General features: G+C 45.8%; 1 protein-coding gene across 2 annotated transcripts; it reads right to left on the reverse strand.

Moving 5' to 3' along the window:
- Positions 1-465: 465 nt before the first annotated feature.
- Positions 466-13,840, reverse strand: LOC143296002 (uncharacterized). 2 transcript variants are annotated; one of them, XM_076607738.1, is made up of 4 exons: positions 13,791-13,840; positions 10,734-11,211; positions 3,946-4,030; positions 466-3,173 (listed from the first exon to the last, which is right to left on the reverse strand). In XM_076607738.1, the coding sequence occupies exons 2-4, from the start codon at positions 11,139-11,141 to the stop codon at positions 2,941-2,943; spliced, it is 726 nt and encodes a 241-aa protein (XP_076463853.1). In that variant the 5' UTR covers positions 11,142-11,211; positions 13,791-13,840; the 3' UTR covers positions 466-2,940. The 2 variants fall into 2 exon arrangements, with proteins under 2 accessions (XP_076463853.1, XP_076463854.1); XM_076607739.1 differs by lacking the exon at positions 13,791-13,840 and adding an exon at positions 13,637-13,784.
- Positions 13,841-15,260: the final 1,420 nt, after the last annotated feature.

A 15,260-nucleotide genomic window follows, 5' to 3' on the forward strand; every position in this document is an offset into this window, starting at 1 on the left:
GACACACACACACACGACATCCATCTGTACACTGCAGTGACACACACACACACGACATCCATCTGTACACTGCAGTGACACACACACACACGACATCCATTCATATGTACACGTCTACACTTCAATGACATACAGGTGACATCCATTCATCTGTGTACACTTCTGTGACACACGTGCGACATCCATTCATGTGTACACATCTACACTTCAATGACATACAGGCGACATCCACTCCTCTCTGTACACGTCAGTGACACACACGCATGACATCCATTCATATGTACACGTCTACACTTCAATGACATACAGGTGACGTCCATTCATCTGTGACACACATGACATCCATTCATATGTACACTTCAGTGACATGCAGGTGACATCCATTTGTCTGTGTACACTTTAGTGACACATGACATCCATTCATATATACACTTCTACACTTAAGTGACACACATGACATCCATTGATCAGCACACACATCTTTACTTCAATGACATGTACATGACACATTTTCATCTGTACACGTCTTCACTTCGGTGATACATGACATCCATTCAACTGTGCACACATGTACACTTCAATGACACACATGACATCTGTTCATCTGTACACATGTCGACACTCCAGTGAGATACACATGACATCCATTCATCTGTACACGTCTACACTTCAGTGACACACACATGACACCCATTCATCTGTGCAAATGTCTTCGAACCACACCAGCCACTACCAAAAATGGTGAACACTTTAGATTGCAAGTTAAATAGGTGCCTATCTCGGGTCATCTCCCTGAAACAAAAAATATTGGTAATCTCTTTTTTAATTCTTCCACACAACACACAACCTTCAGGAATGGATTAAACACACAAAGGTGATGACACGGATTATCCAACGTCTCCTGTTCTCACCTCTATCAAGTTCATGCCTTCAGTCTTTCATAATACTCCCTTAGGTTATCATCACACACTGGACATAGTGTACCATGAAACAGACACTGGACATAGTATACCATAAAACTGCCACTGGACATAGTGTACCATGGACATAGTGTACCATAAAACAGCCACTGGACATAGTGTACCATGGACATGTGTACCATAAAAAAGCCACTGGACATAGTATACCATGGACATGGACATAGTATACCATGAAACAGCCACTGGACATAGTATACCATGGACATTGTATAACATGAAACAGCCACTGGACATAGTATACCATGAAACAGACACTGGACATAGTATACCATGAAACACTGGACATAGTATACCATGATACAGAAACAGACACTGGACATAGTATACCATGGACATAGTATACCATGAAACAGACACTGGACATAGTATACCATGGACATTGTATAACATGAAACAGACACTGGACAATGTATACCATGAAACAGACACTGGACATAGTATACCATGAAACAGACACTGGACATAGTATACCATGGACATAGTATACCATGAAACAGCCACTGGACATAGTATACCATGGACATTGTATAACATGAAACAGCCACTGGACATAGTATACCATGGACATAGTATACCATGAAACAGCCACTGGACATAGTATACCATGGACATTGTATAACATGAAACAGACACTGGACAATGTATACCATGAAACAGACACTGGACATTGTATACCATGAAACAGACACTGGACAATGTATACCATGAAACATGAAACAGACACTGGACAATGTATACCATGAAACATGAAACAGACACTGGACAATGTATACCATGAAACATACACTGGACAATGTATACCATGAAACAGACACTGGACATAGTATACCATGGAAACAGACACTGGACATAGTATACCATGAAACAGACACTGGACAATAGTATACCATGAAACAGACACTGGACATAGTATACCATGAAAGAGACACTGGACACAGTGTATCATGATACAGCTGGTGGAATGTTCTGCATGTTTATGTAATAGCAACCAACATCCACCTCAGGCTTTGTTTTTAAATTATAGCACAATCTGTCACTCACACAATGACAGCGTAATCTATCACTTACAATGACAGCACAGTCTGTTACACGGACACTTACAATGACAGCACAGTCTGTTACACGGACACTTACAATGACAGCACAGTCTGTTACACGGACACTTACAATGACAGCACAGTCTGTTACACAGACACTTACAATGACAGCACAGTCTGTTACATGGACACTTACAATGACAGCACAGTCTGTTACATAGACACTTACAATGACAGCACAATCTGTTACACGGACACTTACAATGACAGCACAGTCTGTTATACAGACACTTACAATGACAGCACAGTCTGTTACACAGACACTTACAATGACAGCACAGTCTGTTACACGGACACTTACAATGACAGCACAATCTGTTACACGGACACTTACAATGACAGCACAGTCTGTTACACGGACACTTACAATGACAGCACAGTCTGTTACACAGACACTTACAATGACAGCACAGTCTGTTACACAGACAATATGTCACAACAATCTGTCACTCACACAATGACAGCACAATCTGTCACTCACACAATGACAGCACAGTCTGTTACACAGACACTTACAATGACAGCACAGTCTGTTACACAGACAATATGTCACAAACTGACAGCACAATCTGTCACTCACACAATGACAGCACAATCTCCCACACAATGACAGCACAATCTGTCACTCACACAATGACAGCACAATCTCCCACACAATGACAGCACAATCTGTCACTCACACAATGACAGCACAATCTCCCACACAATGACAGCACAATCTGTCACTCACACAATGACAGCACAATCTGTCACTCACAATGACAGCACAATCTGTCACTCACAATGACAGCACAATCTGTCACTCACACAATGACAGCACAATCTGTCACACAGTCCCCCAATCACAGCCTTCAGCCCAGCAGTCAGGTACCACTGGTTCCAGGCCAGTGGCTGTGTGCTGTCCCTGTGCCCTCACCACCCTCACTGCCCCCCCTTTCCTCCTTCACACCCGGGCGGCCGGCAGCCCCAGGGGAGGTCAGCCTGCTCAACACCTGCTGCTTCCAGGCGTCATCATCCAGCTGGCAGGCCCAGTCTGGAATGTTGGCCTTTGGCAGCTGGAAGCCCACCATTGCTGACTTCACCTTGGTCAGCTGAGCTGAAATTGTCATCACTGCTCTGTACTTTGGTATCATTTCCATTCAACACGCACTGTGATATACAATGGTTGGGATCATCATTCACTGTTCTATAGGGCAGACAGACAGGTTGCCACAGGACAGCGAGACAAGTTTTCACAGGACAGTGAGACCTGTTCCCATGAGACAGACAAGTTTTCATAGGACAGTGAGACCTGTTCCCATGAGACAGACAAGTTTTCATAGGACAGTGAGACCTGTTCCCATGAGACAGACGACAAGTTTTCATAGGACAGTGAGACCTGTTGCCACAGGACAGTGAGACGTATTGCCACAGGACAGTGAGACATATTGCCACAGGACAGTGAGTGAGACGTATTGCCACAGGACAGTGAGTGAGACATATTGCCACAGGACAGTGAGTGAGATGTATTGCCACAGGACAGTGAGACATATTGCCACAGGACAGTGAGTGAGATGTATTGCCACAGGACAGTGAGTGAGATGTTGCCAGTGAGACATGTTGCCACAGGACAGTGAGACAGGTTCACCTGTAGAAATACTTAATGCAAGTTTCCACTATACAATATCATAACAGTATATTACCTGTAAATCTGACATTTTCCAGCAGCCATTATGACTCCTGTACTAGTTGGGTCACGGTTAAGTATGTGTAATTAAACTTACACTATCATCTGGAGGAATCTCAAATAGTTCATGATCATATAAATAAAACTTGTGTTCACTGACATGGATTCCTTACCCACCCACATGCAGGAAATCAAGTCTTACCAGAATCCAGCTGGAGTCGATCTGACTCGGATACTGCTTGGTTCCACAGAACATCGTCTTTCTTTGTCTGAGGAAGGTCTGGTACCTGATTATTGAAATTTCAAAAAATGAGTAAAAGCAAGTCATTTCACAAATTACTTTACAGGACCATAACTTCACCCCTCCCCTTCTAGAAAAACAAAACATGACAGAGCTTTGCAACAAATTAGAAAACATAGTCAAAAGGATCCCTTCCCCTAAAATTTCATTTTAGCCAACATTTCATGACCAACCAGTACAGAAATGGTGTGGGGAACCACTCTGAAAGGTCCGACATGGTGTGGGGAACCACTCTAAAAGGTCAGACATGGTGTGGGGAACCACTCTAAAAGGTCAGACATGGTGTGGGGGGGAACTACTCTGAAAGGTCCGACATGGTGTGGGGAACCACTCTAAAAGGTCAGACATGGTGTGGGGAACCACTCTGAAAGGTCAGATATGGTGTGGGGAACTACTCTGAAAGGTCAGACATGGTGTGGGGAACTACTCTGTAAGGTCAGACATGGTGTGGGGAATCACTCTAAAAGGTCAGACATGGTGTGGGGAACCACTCTGAAAGGTCAGACATGGTGTGGGGTACTACTCTGAAAGGTCAGACATGGTGTGGGGAACTACTCTGAGAGGTCAGATATGGTGTGGGGAACTACTCTGAAAGGTCAGACATGGTGTGGGGAACTACTCTGAAAGGTCAGACATGGTGTGGGGAACTACTCTGAAAGGTCAGACATGGTGTGGGGAACTACTCTGAAAGGTCAGACATGGTGTGGGGAACTACTCTAAAAGGTCAGACATGGTGTGGGGTACTACTCTGAAAGGTCAGATATGGTGTGGGGAACTACTCTGAAAGGTCAGACATGGTGTGGGGTACTACTCTGAAAGGTCAGATATGGTGTGGGGAACTACTCTGAAAGGTCAGACATGGTGTGGGGAACTACTCTGAAAGGTCAGACATGGTGTGAGGAACTACTCTGAAAGGTCAGACATGGTGTGGGGAACTACTCTGAAAGGTCAGACATGGTGCGAGGAACTACTCTGAAAGGTCAGACATGGTGTGGGGAACCACTCTAAAAGGTCAGACATGGTGTGGGGAACTACTCTGAAAGGTCAGACATGGTGTGGGGAACCACTCTAAAAGGTCAGACATGGTGTGGGGAACTACTCTGAAAGGTCAGACATGGTGTGGGGAACCACTCTAAAAGGTCAGACATGGTGTGGGGGAAACAACTCTAAAAGGTCAGACATGGTGTGGGGAACAACTCTGAAAGGTCAGACATGGTGTGGGGAACAACTCTGAAAGGTCAGACATGGTGTGGGGAACTACTCTGAGAGGTCAGACATGGTGTGGGGAACTACTCTGAAAGGTCAGACATGGTGTGGGGAACAACTCTGAAAGGTCAGACATGGTGTGGGGGGGAACAACTCTGAAAGGTCAGACATGGTGTGGGGAACCACTCTGAAAGGTCAGACATGGTGTGGGGAACAACTCTGAAAGGTCAGACATGGTGTGAGGAACTACTCTGAAAGGTCAGACATGGTGTGGGGAACCACTCTAAAAGGTCAGACATGGTGTGGGGGAAACAACTCTAAAAGGTCAGACATGGTGTGGGGAACAACTCTGAAAGGTCAGACATGGTGTGGGGAACCACTCTAAAAGGTCCGACATGGTGTGGGGAACTACTCTGAAAGGTCAGACATGGTGTGGGGAACCACTCTAAAAGGTCAGACATGGTGTGGGGAACCACTCTAAAAGGTCCGACATGGTGTGGGGAACTACTCTGAAAGGTCAGACATGGTGTGGGGGGGAACAACTCTGAAAGGTCAGACATGGTGTGAGGAACTACTCTGAAAGGTCAGACATGGTGTGGGGAACCACTCTAAAAGGTCAGACATGGTGTGGGGGAAACAACTCTAAAAGGTCAGACATGGTGTGGGGAACAACTCTGAAAGGTCAGACATGGTGTGGGGAACAACTCTGAAAGGTCAGACATGGTGTGAGGAACCACTCTAAAAGGTCAGACATGGTGTGGGGAACTACTCTGAAAGGTCAGACATGGTGTGGGGAACCACTCTAAAAGGTCAGACATGGTGTGGGGAACCACTCTAAAAGGTCAGACATGGTGTGGGGAACTACTCTGAAAGGTCAGACATGGTGTGAGGAACTACTCTGAAAGGTCAGACATGGTGTGAGGAACTACTCTGAAAGGTCAGACATGGTGTGGGGAACCACTCTAAAAGGTCAGACATGGTGTGGGGAACCACTCTAAAAGGTCAGACATGGTGTGGGGGGGAACTACTCTGAAAGGTCCGACATGGTGTGGGGAACCACTCTAAAAGGTCAGACATGGTGTGGGGAACCACTCTGAAAGGTCAGATATGGTGTGGGGAACTACTCTGAAAGGTCCGACATGGTGTGGGGAACTACTCTGTAAGGTCAGACATGGTGTGGGGAATCACTCTAAAAGGTCAGACATGGTGTGGGGAACCACTCTGAAAGGTCAGACATGGTGTGGGGTACTACTCTGAAAGGTCAGACATGGTGTGGGGAACTACTCTGAGAGGTCAGATATGGTGTGGGGAACTACTCTGAAAGGTCAGACATGGTGTGGGGAACTACTCTGAAAGGTCAGACATGGTGTGAGGAACTACTCTAAAAGGTCAGACATGGTGTGGGGAACTACTCTGAAAGGTCAGATATGGTGTGGGGAACTACTCTGAAAGGTCAGACATGGTGTGGGGTACTACTCTGAAAGGTCAGATATGGTGTGGGGAACTACTCTGAAAGGTCAGACATGGTGTGGGGAACTACTCTGAAAGGTCAGACATGGTGTGAGGAACTACTCTAAAAGGTCAGACATGGTGTGGGGAACTACTCTGAGAGGTCAGACATGGTGTGGGGAACCACTCTAAAAGGTCAGACATGGTGTGGGGAACCACTCTGAAAGGTCAGACATGGTGTGGGGGGGAACAACTCTAAAAGGTCAGACATGGTGTGGGGAACCACTCTGAAAGGTCAGACATGGTGTGGGGGGGAACAACTCTGAAAGGTCAGACATGGTGTGAGGAACTACTCTGAAAGGTCAGACATGGTGTGGGGAACCACTCTAAAAGGTCAGACATGGTGTGGGGGAAACAACTCTAAAAGGTCAGACATGGTGTGGGGAACAACTCTGAAAGGTCAGACATGGTGTGGGGAACCACTCTAAAAGGTCCGACATGGTGTGGGGAACTACTCTGAAAGGTCAGACATGGTGTGGGGAACCACTCTAAAAGGTCAGACATGGTGTGGGGAACCACTCTAAAAGGTCCGACATGGTGTGGGGAACTACTCTGAAAGGTCAGACATGGTGTGGGGGGGAACAACTCTGAAAGGTCAGACATGGTGTGAGGAACTACTCTGAAAGGTCAGACATGGTGTGGGGAACCACTCTAAAAGGTCAGACATGGTGTGGGGGAAACAACTCTAAAAGGTCAGACATGGTGTGGGGAACAACTCTGAAAGGTCAGACATGGTGTGGGGAACAACTCTGAAAGGTCAGACATGGTGTGAGGAACCACTCTAAAAGGTCAGACATGGTGTGGGGAACTACTCTGAAAGGTCAGACATGGTGTGGGGAACCACTCTAAAAGGTCAGACATGGTGTGGGGAACCACTCTAAAAGGTCAGACATGGTGTGGGGAACTACTCTGAAAGGTCAGACATGGTGTGGGGAACTACTCTGAAAGGTCAGACATGGTGTGAGGAACTACTCTGAAAGGTCAGACATGGTGTGGGGAACTACTCTGAAAGGTCAGACATGGTGTGAGGAACTACTCTGAAAGGTCAGACATGGTGTGGGGAACCACTCTAAAAGGTCAGACATGGTGTGGGGAACTACTCTGAAAGGTCAGACATGATGTGGGGAACTACTCTGAAAGGTCAGACATGGTGTGGGGAACCACTCTGAAAGGTCAGATATGGTGTGGGGAACTACTCTAAAAGGTCAGACATGGTGTGGGGAACCACTCTAAAAGGTCAGACATGGTGTGGGGAACCACTCTAAAAGGTCAGACATGGTGTGGGGAACTACTCTGAAAGGTCAGACATGGTGTGGGGAACTACTCTGAAAGGTCAGACATGGTGTGGGGAACCACTCTGAAAGGTCAGACATGGTGTGAGGAACTACTCTGAAAGGTCAGACATGGTGTGGGGAACTACTCTAAAAGGTCAGACATGGTGTGAGGAACTACTCTAAAAGGTCAGACATGGTGTGAGGAACTACTCTAAAAGGTCAGACATGGTGTGGGGAACCACTCTGAAAGGTCAGACATGGTGTGGGGAACAACTCTGTAAGGTCAGACATGGTGTGGGGAACTACTCTGAAAGGTCAGACATGGTGTGGGGAACTACTCTGTAAGGTCAGACATGGTGTGGGGAACTACTCTGTAAGGTCAGACATGGTATGGGGAACAACTCTGAAAGGTCAGACATGGTGTGGGGAACTACTCTGAAAGGTCAGACATGGTGTGGGGAACTAAAAGGTCAGATATGGTGTGGGGGGGGAACTACTCTGAAAGGTCAGACATGGTGTGGGGGGGAACTACTCTGAAAGGTCAGACATGGTGTGGGGGGGAACCACTCTGAAAGGTCAGACATGGTGTGGGGAACTACTCTGAAAGGTCAGACATGGTGTGGGGAACTACTCTGAAAGGTCAGACATGGTGTGGGGGGGGAACCACTCTGAAAGGTCAGACATGGTGTAGGGAACCACTCTGAAAGGTCAGACATGGTGTGGGGTACTACTCTGAGAGGTCAGACATGGTGTGGGGAACTACTCTGAGAGGTCAGACATGGTGTGGGGAACCACTCTGAGAGGTCAGACATGGTGTGGGGAACCACTCTAAAAGGTCAGACATGGTGTGGGGGAAACAACTCTAAAAGGTCAGACATGGTGTGGGGAACAACTCTGAAAGGTCAGACATGGTGTGGGGAACAACTCTGAAAGGTCAGACATGGTGTGGGGAACCACTCTAAAAGGTCCGACATGGTGTGGGGAACTACTCTGAAAGGTCAGACATGGTGTGGGGAACCACTCTAAAAGGTCAGACATGGTGTGGGGAACTACTCTGAAAGGTCAGACATGATGTGGGGAACTACTCTGAAAGGTCAGACATGGTGTGGGGAACCACTCTGAAAGGTCAGACATGGTGTGAGGAACTACTCTGAAAGGTCAGACATGGTGTGGGGAACTACTCTAAAAGGTCAGACATGGTGTGAGGAACTACTCTAAAAGGTCAGACATGGTGTGGGGAACCACTCTGAAAGGTCAGACATGGTGTGGGGAACAACTCTGTAAGGTCAGACATGGTGTGGGGAACTACTCTGAAAGGTCAGACATGGTGTGGGGAACTACTCTGTAAGGTCAGACATGGTGTGGGGAACAACTCTGAAAGGTCAGACATGGTGTGGGGAACTACTCTGAAAGGTCAGACATGGTGTGGGGAACCACTCTAAAAGGTCAGATATGGTGTGGGGGGGAACTACTCTGAAAGGTCAGACATGGTGTGGGGGGGAACTACTCTGAAAGGTCAGACATGGTGTGGGGGGGAACTACTCTGAAAGGTCAGACATGGTGTGGGGGGGGGAACCACTCTGAAAGGTCAGACATGGTGTGGGGAACTACTCTGAAAGGTCAGACATGGTGTGGGGAACTACTCTGAAAGGTCAGACATGGTGTGGGGGGGGGAACCACTCTGAAAGGTCAGACATGGTGTAGGGAACTACTCTGAAAGGTCAGATATGGTGTGGGGACCTACTCTGAAAGGTCAGACATGGTGTGGGGAACTACTCTGAAAGGTCAGACATGGTGTGGGGAACCACTCTAAAAGGTCAGACATGGTGTGGGGAACCACTCTGAAAGGTCAGACATGGTGTGGGGAACCACTCTGAAAGGTCAGACATGGTGTGGGGAACTACTCTGAAAGGTCAGACATGGTGTGGGGAACCACTCTGAAAGGTCAGACATGGTGTGGGGAACCACTCTGAGCCACCCATACCTTACAATCCACACCACCCCTTCTTACAATCCAATCCACACCACCCCTTCTTACAATCCACACCACCCCTTCTTACACCACCCCTTCTTACAATCCACACCACCCCTTCTTACAATCCACACCATCTATACCTTACAATCCATGCCACCCCTTCCTTACAATCCACCCTTTATTACAATCCACACCACCCCTACCTTACAATCCACACCACCCTTCTTACAATCCACACCACCCCTTCCTTACAATCCACACCACCCCTTCCTTACAATCCACACCACCCCTTCCTTACAGTCTGCACCATCTATACCTGACAATCCACACCACTCCTTCCTAACAATCCACACCATCCCTTCCTTACAATCCACACCACCCCTACCTTACAATCCACACCATCCACACCTTACAATCCACACCACCCCTTCCTTACAATCCACACCACCCATACCTTACAATCCACACCACCCCTTCCTTACAATCCACACCACCCCTTCCTCACAATCCACACCATCCATACCTTACAATCCACACCACCCCTACCTTACAATCCACACCACCCCTTCCTCACAATCCACACCATCCATACCTTACAATCCACACCACCCCTTCCTTACAATCCACACCACCCCTTCCTAACACCACTACCACCTCTAAGTGTTTGAAGCAGCCAACAGACAGGCATCACTTCAGACATTCCAGGACACAGGTGAAGGAATTACCTGCAGATGGACAGGTACCTTGTTGTCAGGAAAGCTGGCAGCGAAAGCTGGATGGACGTTTCCCTCGGCAACAGCATGAGTGAGGTCAAGGCCTGCCCCCCGCACCTCCGTCAGGGACCGTGTGGACACACAGTCCCCCTCCAGCGCTGAGAGGGGAGGGAAGGAGGGAATGGTCCCTTCCCCTTCACCCCCTCCCTCCTCCTCATCGGGGTCCTGGGGCAGCAACATGTAGCCCTGGCCTGCAGGACCCTCCCCATCGCTGTCACCCCCACCATCATCGTCGCTGGATGAAGCGTCGGCAGCTGCAATGATGTGATTGGCCGCTTCCAGCTCCTCAGGGTCGGAGTGGGGGCCGGGATGGTCACTGTCGGCAGGGCTGTTTTGGTTTTCTTTTGGTACAGGGCCCATGGCGCACTGAGGACTGGTGCACGCAGTGTTCCTCTGCCTCAACTTTCTCTGTTCCCCAGCTTCTGCCCCCCTGCAATAAATCCATTGTATTGATTAAGTAATAATGTTTCTCACAGTCATACATTGATACAATCAGCTTCAGTAATCGATTCCAGTAAGTTCATACACTGGATAATTGATACAATCAGCTTCAGTAATCGATTCCAGTAAGTTCATACACTGGATAATTGATACAATCAGCTTCAGTAATCGATTCCAGTAAGTTCATACACTGGATAACTGATACAATCAGCTTCAGTAATTGATTCCAGTATGTTCATACACTGGATAAATCAATTAAATGTGTGATGATATTTAATATTCTTTTCAATTTTTGCTTTAGAAAAAATGGACACACAAAACACCATTAAAGATTAAAATAATTTTTGTATTTATTTTTTGTTTCACATTCACTAATAAAAAAATAAATAAATAAAAAATCTTATTTACTTGCTGCTTTGTGAGTGTGTTGGTTTCACTGAGTGTGTTTCAGTCTTGGGTAATGTGCAGTGGTGTGTGAGGATGAGTGAATGAACACCGCCACAATGATTTCCTGTCTCTCTACATTGGTGCAGTAAAGTCTCTTTGTTCTTTCGCTTTGTTTGTTTTTGTTTTGGTGTGTGTGTGTGTGTGTGTGTGTGTGTGTGTGTGTGTGTGAGACTGTGTTGGCTGGTCATTATCATCTGAAATTGACAGATTTGTGAACTGGTGTGATGAAAATTACCTTGAACTGAATGTTAGCAAAACTAAAGAACTTGTAATTGACTTCAGGAAAAAGAAACCATGTTTAAGTAAGATTATCATTAAAAATGAAGCTGTTGAACAAATATACTCATACAAATATCTTGGTGTGATAACTGACAATAAGCTTTCTTGGAATGAAAATTCCTCTGCACTTATTAAAAAGACCAATAGCCGCATGTACTGCCTCAGAAAAATGAGCTCTTTTAATATATGTGAGCAAATGCTCCAAATGTTTTACATATCTGTTGTCTGCAGCGTTTAAACTCATGGCGCTGTGTGCTGGGGGTGGGGGGGGGGGGGAACTTGACCAAATATGACAAATACAGGTTGGAAAAATTCATTAGGAAAGCGGGTGGGGTGGTGGGCAAAGGACTTTTCTCCCATATGAGGACACACACTGACAGATAAGCCTGCCTGCCTGCCTACTCATCCGTCAGACCGACGGGAGACTCCATCAATTTACTGGGAATACGTGTGGTAAAGTTGAAAATTAGTATGAAGCAGAGTTAAAAGTGAAGTATTAACAGAGTTAAAATCATTATTATTAGTAGTAAAGAATCTATGTGCTATTACAGTATTAGTCAAAAGTAGTTCATAATCAGTTTGTTTTAATCAGTAAAAGTAAAGGGGAGCAAATTTCATAGCTTTAAGATATAGTTTTGAAGTAGTTTTGTCCCTTTTTTGTCATGATCTTTTGGAGTCATGTGTTATGTGAACTTTGACATTGTAACTGTGAGCCGCCTCTCTTATTTTCTGGTGATCAAATCTCCATTCTGGAGTGACCAGTTCACATCTCGGTTCTAAGTGGGCCGTTCTACCATAGTATCTCAGTGGACCAGCCAGTTTGGTTTTTTAAGACCATTGTCACTTTGAGAAGGTATGTTCTTTTTAAACTTATTTTCTTGGATGAGAAAGTTCATTACTTCTGAAGAACTATTGTGTCGTTCAGTTTACTGTATTTGACATATTATATTTTTTACAGTTTATTGTATTTGACATATTTTTGAATGGTTTATTCATTTTCACTTAAATGGATTTAAAACTGAGGTTCAACTGTAATCTGTTTAATTTGATTGCAACTGCATTTGGTTCTTTAAGTAAATTAATCTGTTGTAATCATAAATACTTACCATCAAGCTGATAGTGAATTGTTTTATCAATAACATTCCTTTAAATTGAACTTCTGCTGTTTGCACTCATCTTGATTGAATGGTTTTGAGTCAATCTGTGAATTCAAAATGGATTAGTGTATTTATAAATGGAGCCAGACTGTGAATTGTGTAAGTTAGTTATAATTGTTTGGTTTCAGAGTTTCTTTGCTCCACGCTGAACTGATCAAATCAGCACTGCCCCATTATCCCCTGAAAGGGAATATACCACCTCAACCCCTTGTTTCTGCGTCTGCCTGCCTGACGACCGCTTTCCCTCTTCATAAATTAGAACTCTCATTTCGTCTTGCCATCACGGAACAGCACGACACCCCCGTTACATACGTGTGTGCGTGTGCAAGAGAGTGGGTGGAGGCGAGGGAGAGGTGGTGGGTTAAGAGACAGGGAAAGCGATAGAAAGTCTCAGAGTAGTGTGGAAAATGTGCTCGAGTGTGTGTGTGTGTGTGTGTGTGTGTGTGTGTGTGTGTGTGTGTATTGGAGTACCATGACGTATCATTGTACATCCAGATTCTGTGGAACATAACATTAATTTTTAACACTCACTGTCACATCAAACTAATCGTTAATGGCTGGCCGGAAACACAAGAGTTCAGAAGCTTCCTAGTGAAGACAATTCGGGTGTAGTGTCACTATGGTTGATATCTACAAATCTAGTCAACAATCCGTTGTCTCGTTCAGCTCTTAATTTTCCACCCACCTATGGAGCTGCTAAACAGTGTTGTCATTGATCCCGGAAGTAGAAAGTTGGATTTATCTTTTAAACCAAATCACACGGAAATTTGAATATGCGAACAGAAACGCGCGAATCATCTGTAAACTGCACAAATTCAAATAGCCTAAAAAGGGGTCTTTGATGAAAGGTAAATATTTGGGTGTCTTATGGTTCAAATAGCCTAAAAAGGGGTCTTTGATGAAAGGTAAATATTTGGGTGTCTTATGGTTCTTTTGGCTTCTAAGTATTTTGTTTGATATGCTGACATAATCAGATGAAAAAATATGCAGATGCTGCCAGTCTAGGAGGGAGGGAAATTGAAGACTGACAGACGCAGATACATCATGCAAAAAAACATCTTTCAGTATCTCAGTAGTGATGTCACTCTGTAAATTTAAATTTTCCAACTTGTTACTGTGTGTGAGTGAGCACGTGTGTTTTGATATGTGCCGACGTGCGTGCATGTGTGTGTGTTTGTGTGTGTGGAGCGAAGTGGCAGCATGGTCATGACGCTTGTCTGCTAACAGTGTCCATCAGGGTCTAGGTTTGAATCCTTCTCTCACCTCCCTCACCTCCTTCAAATCTGCTCTCAAAACTCACCTCTTCCCTCAGCAGCGAGTTCACTTGTGGCAGGTCCACTTCTTTGTGTGTGCTGTGCTTGCCTAGGTGTGTATATTTGTATTTGTATTTGTTTTTATCACAACAGATTTCTCTGTGTGAAATTCGGGCTACTCTCCCCAGGGAGAGCGTGTCGCTATACTACAGCGCCACCCATTTTTGGGGGTATTTTTTCCTGCGTGTAGTGTTATTTGTTTTTCCTATCGAAGTGGATTTTTCTACAGAATTTTGCCAGTAACAACCCTTTTGTGCCATGGGTTCTTTTACGTGCGCTGAGTGCATGCTGCACACGGGACCTCGGTTTATCGTCTCATCCGAATGACTAGCGTCCAGACCACCACTCAAGGTCTAGTGGAGGGGGAGAAAATATCAGCGGCTGAGCCGTGATTCGAACCAGTGCGCTCAGATTCTCTTGCTTCCTAAGCGGACGCGTTACCTCTAGGCCAACACTCCACAACACATGTATGTGTACACATACACAAATGTGTATTTATGTGTGTTCATATGTTTGAATGCACATGCGTGCATGCGTGTGTGAGTGTGTGTGCATGTGCACACGCGCGCGTGTGTGTGTGTGTGCGTGTGTGTGCATGCGTGCGTGTGCCTATGTGTGGAGGGTAGCTGGCATGTACATATGTGTAAATGTATGTATGCAGTGTGTGTGTGTCAGTGTGTGTGTCCGTGTATGTGTGTGCGTGTGTTTAGTTTGTTAGTTACAGTGTGTGTGTGTGTGTGTGTGTGTGTGTGTTTGTGTGTGCGCGTGTGTGTGAAAACAGGTCAATAAACACCAGCAGACCTCAATGTGTAACAAACCTCAGGATGTCAGACCTCAAGGTG

The sequence above is a fragment of the Babylonia areolata genome, chromosome 21 (genome assembly GCF_041734735.1).
Source record: "Babylonia areolata isolate BAREFJ2019XMU chromosome 21, ASM4173473v1, whole genome shotgun sequence".
NCBI classification, from domain to species: domain Eukaryota; kingdom Metazoa; phylum Mollusca; class Gastropoda; order Neogastropoda; family Buccinidae; genus Babylonia; species Babylonia areolata.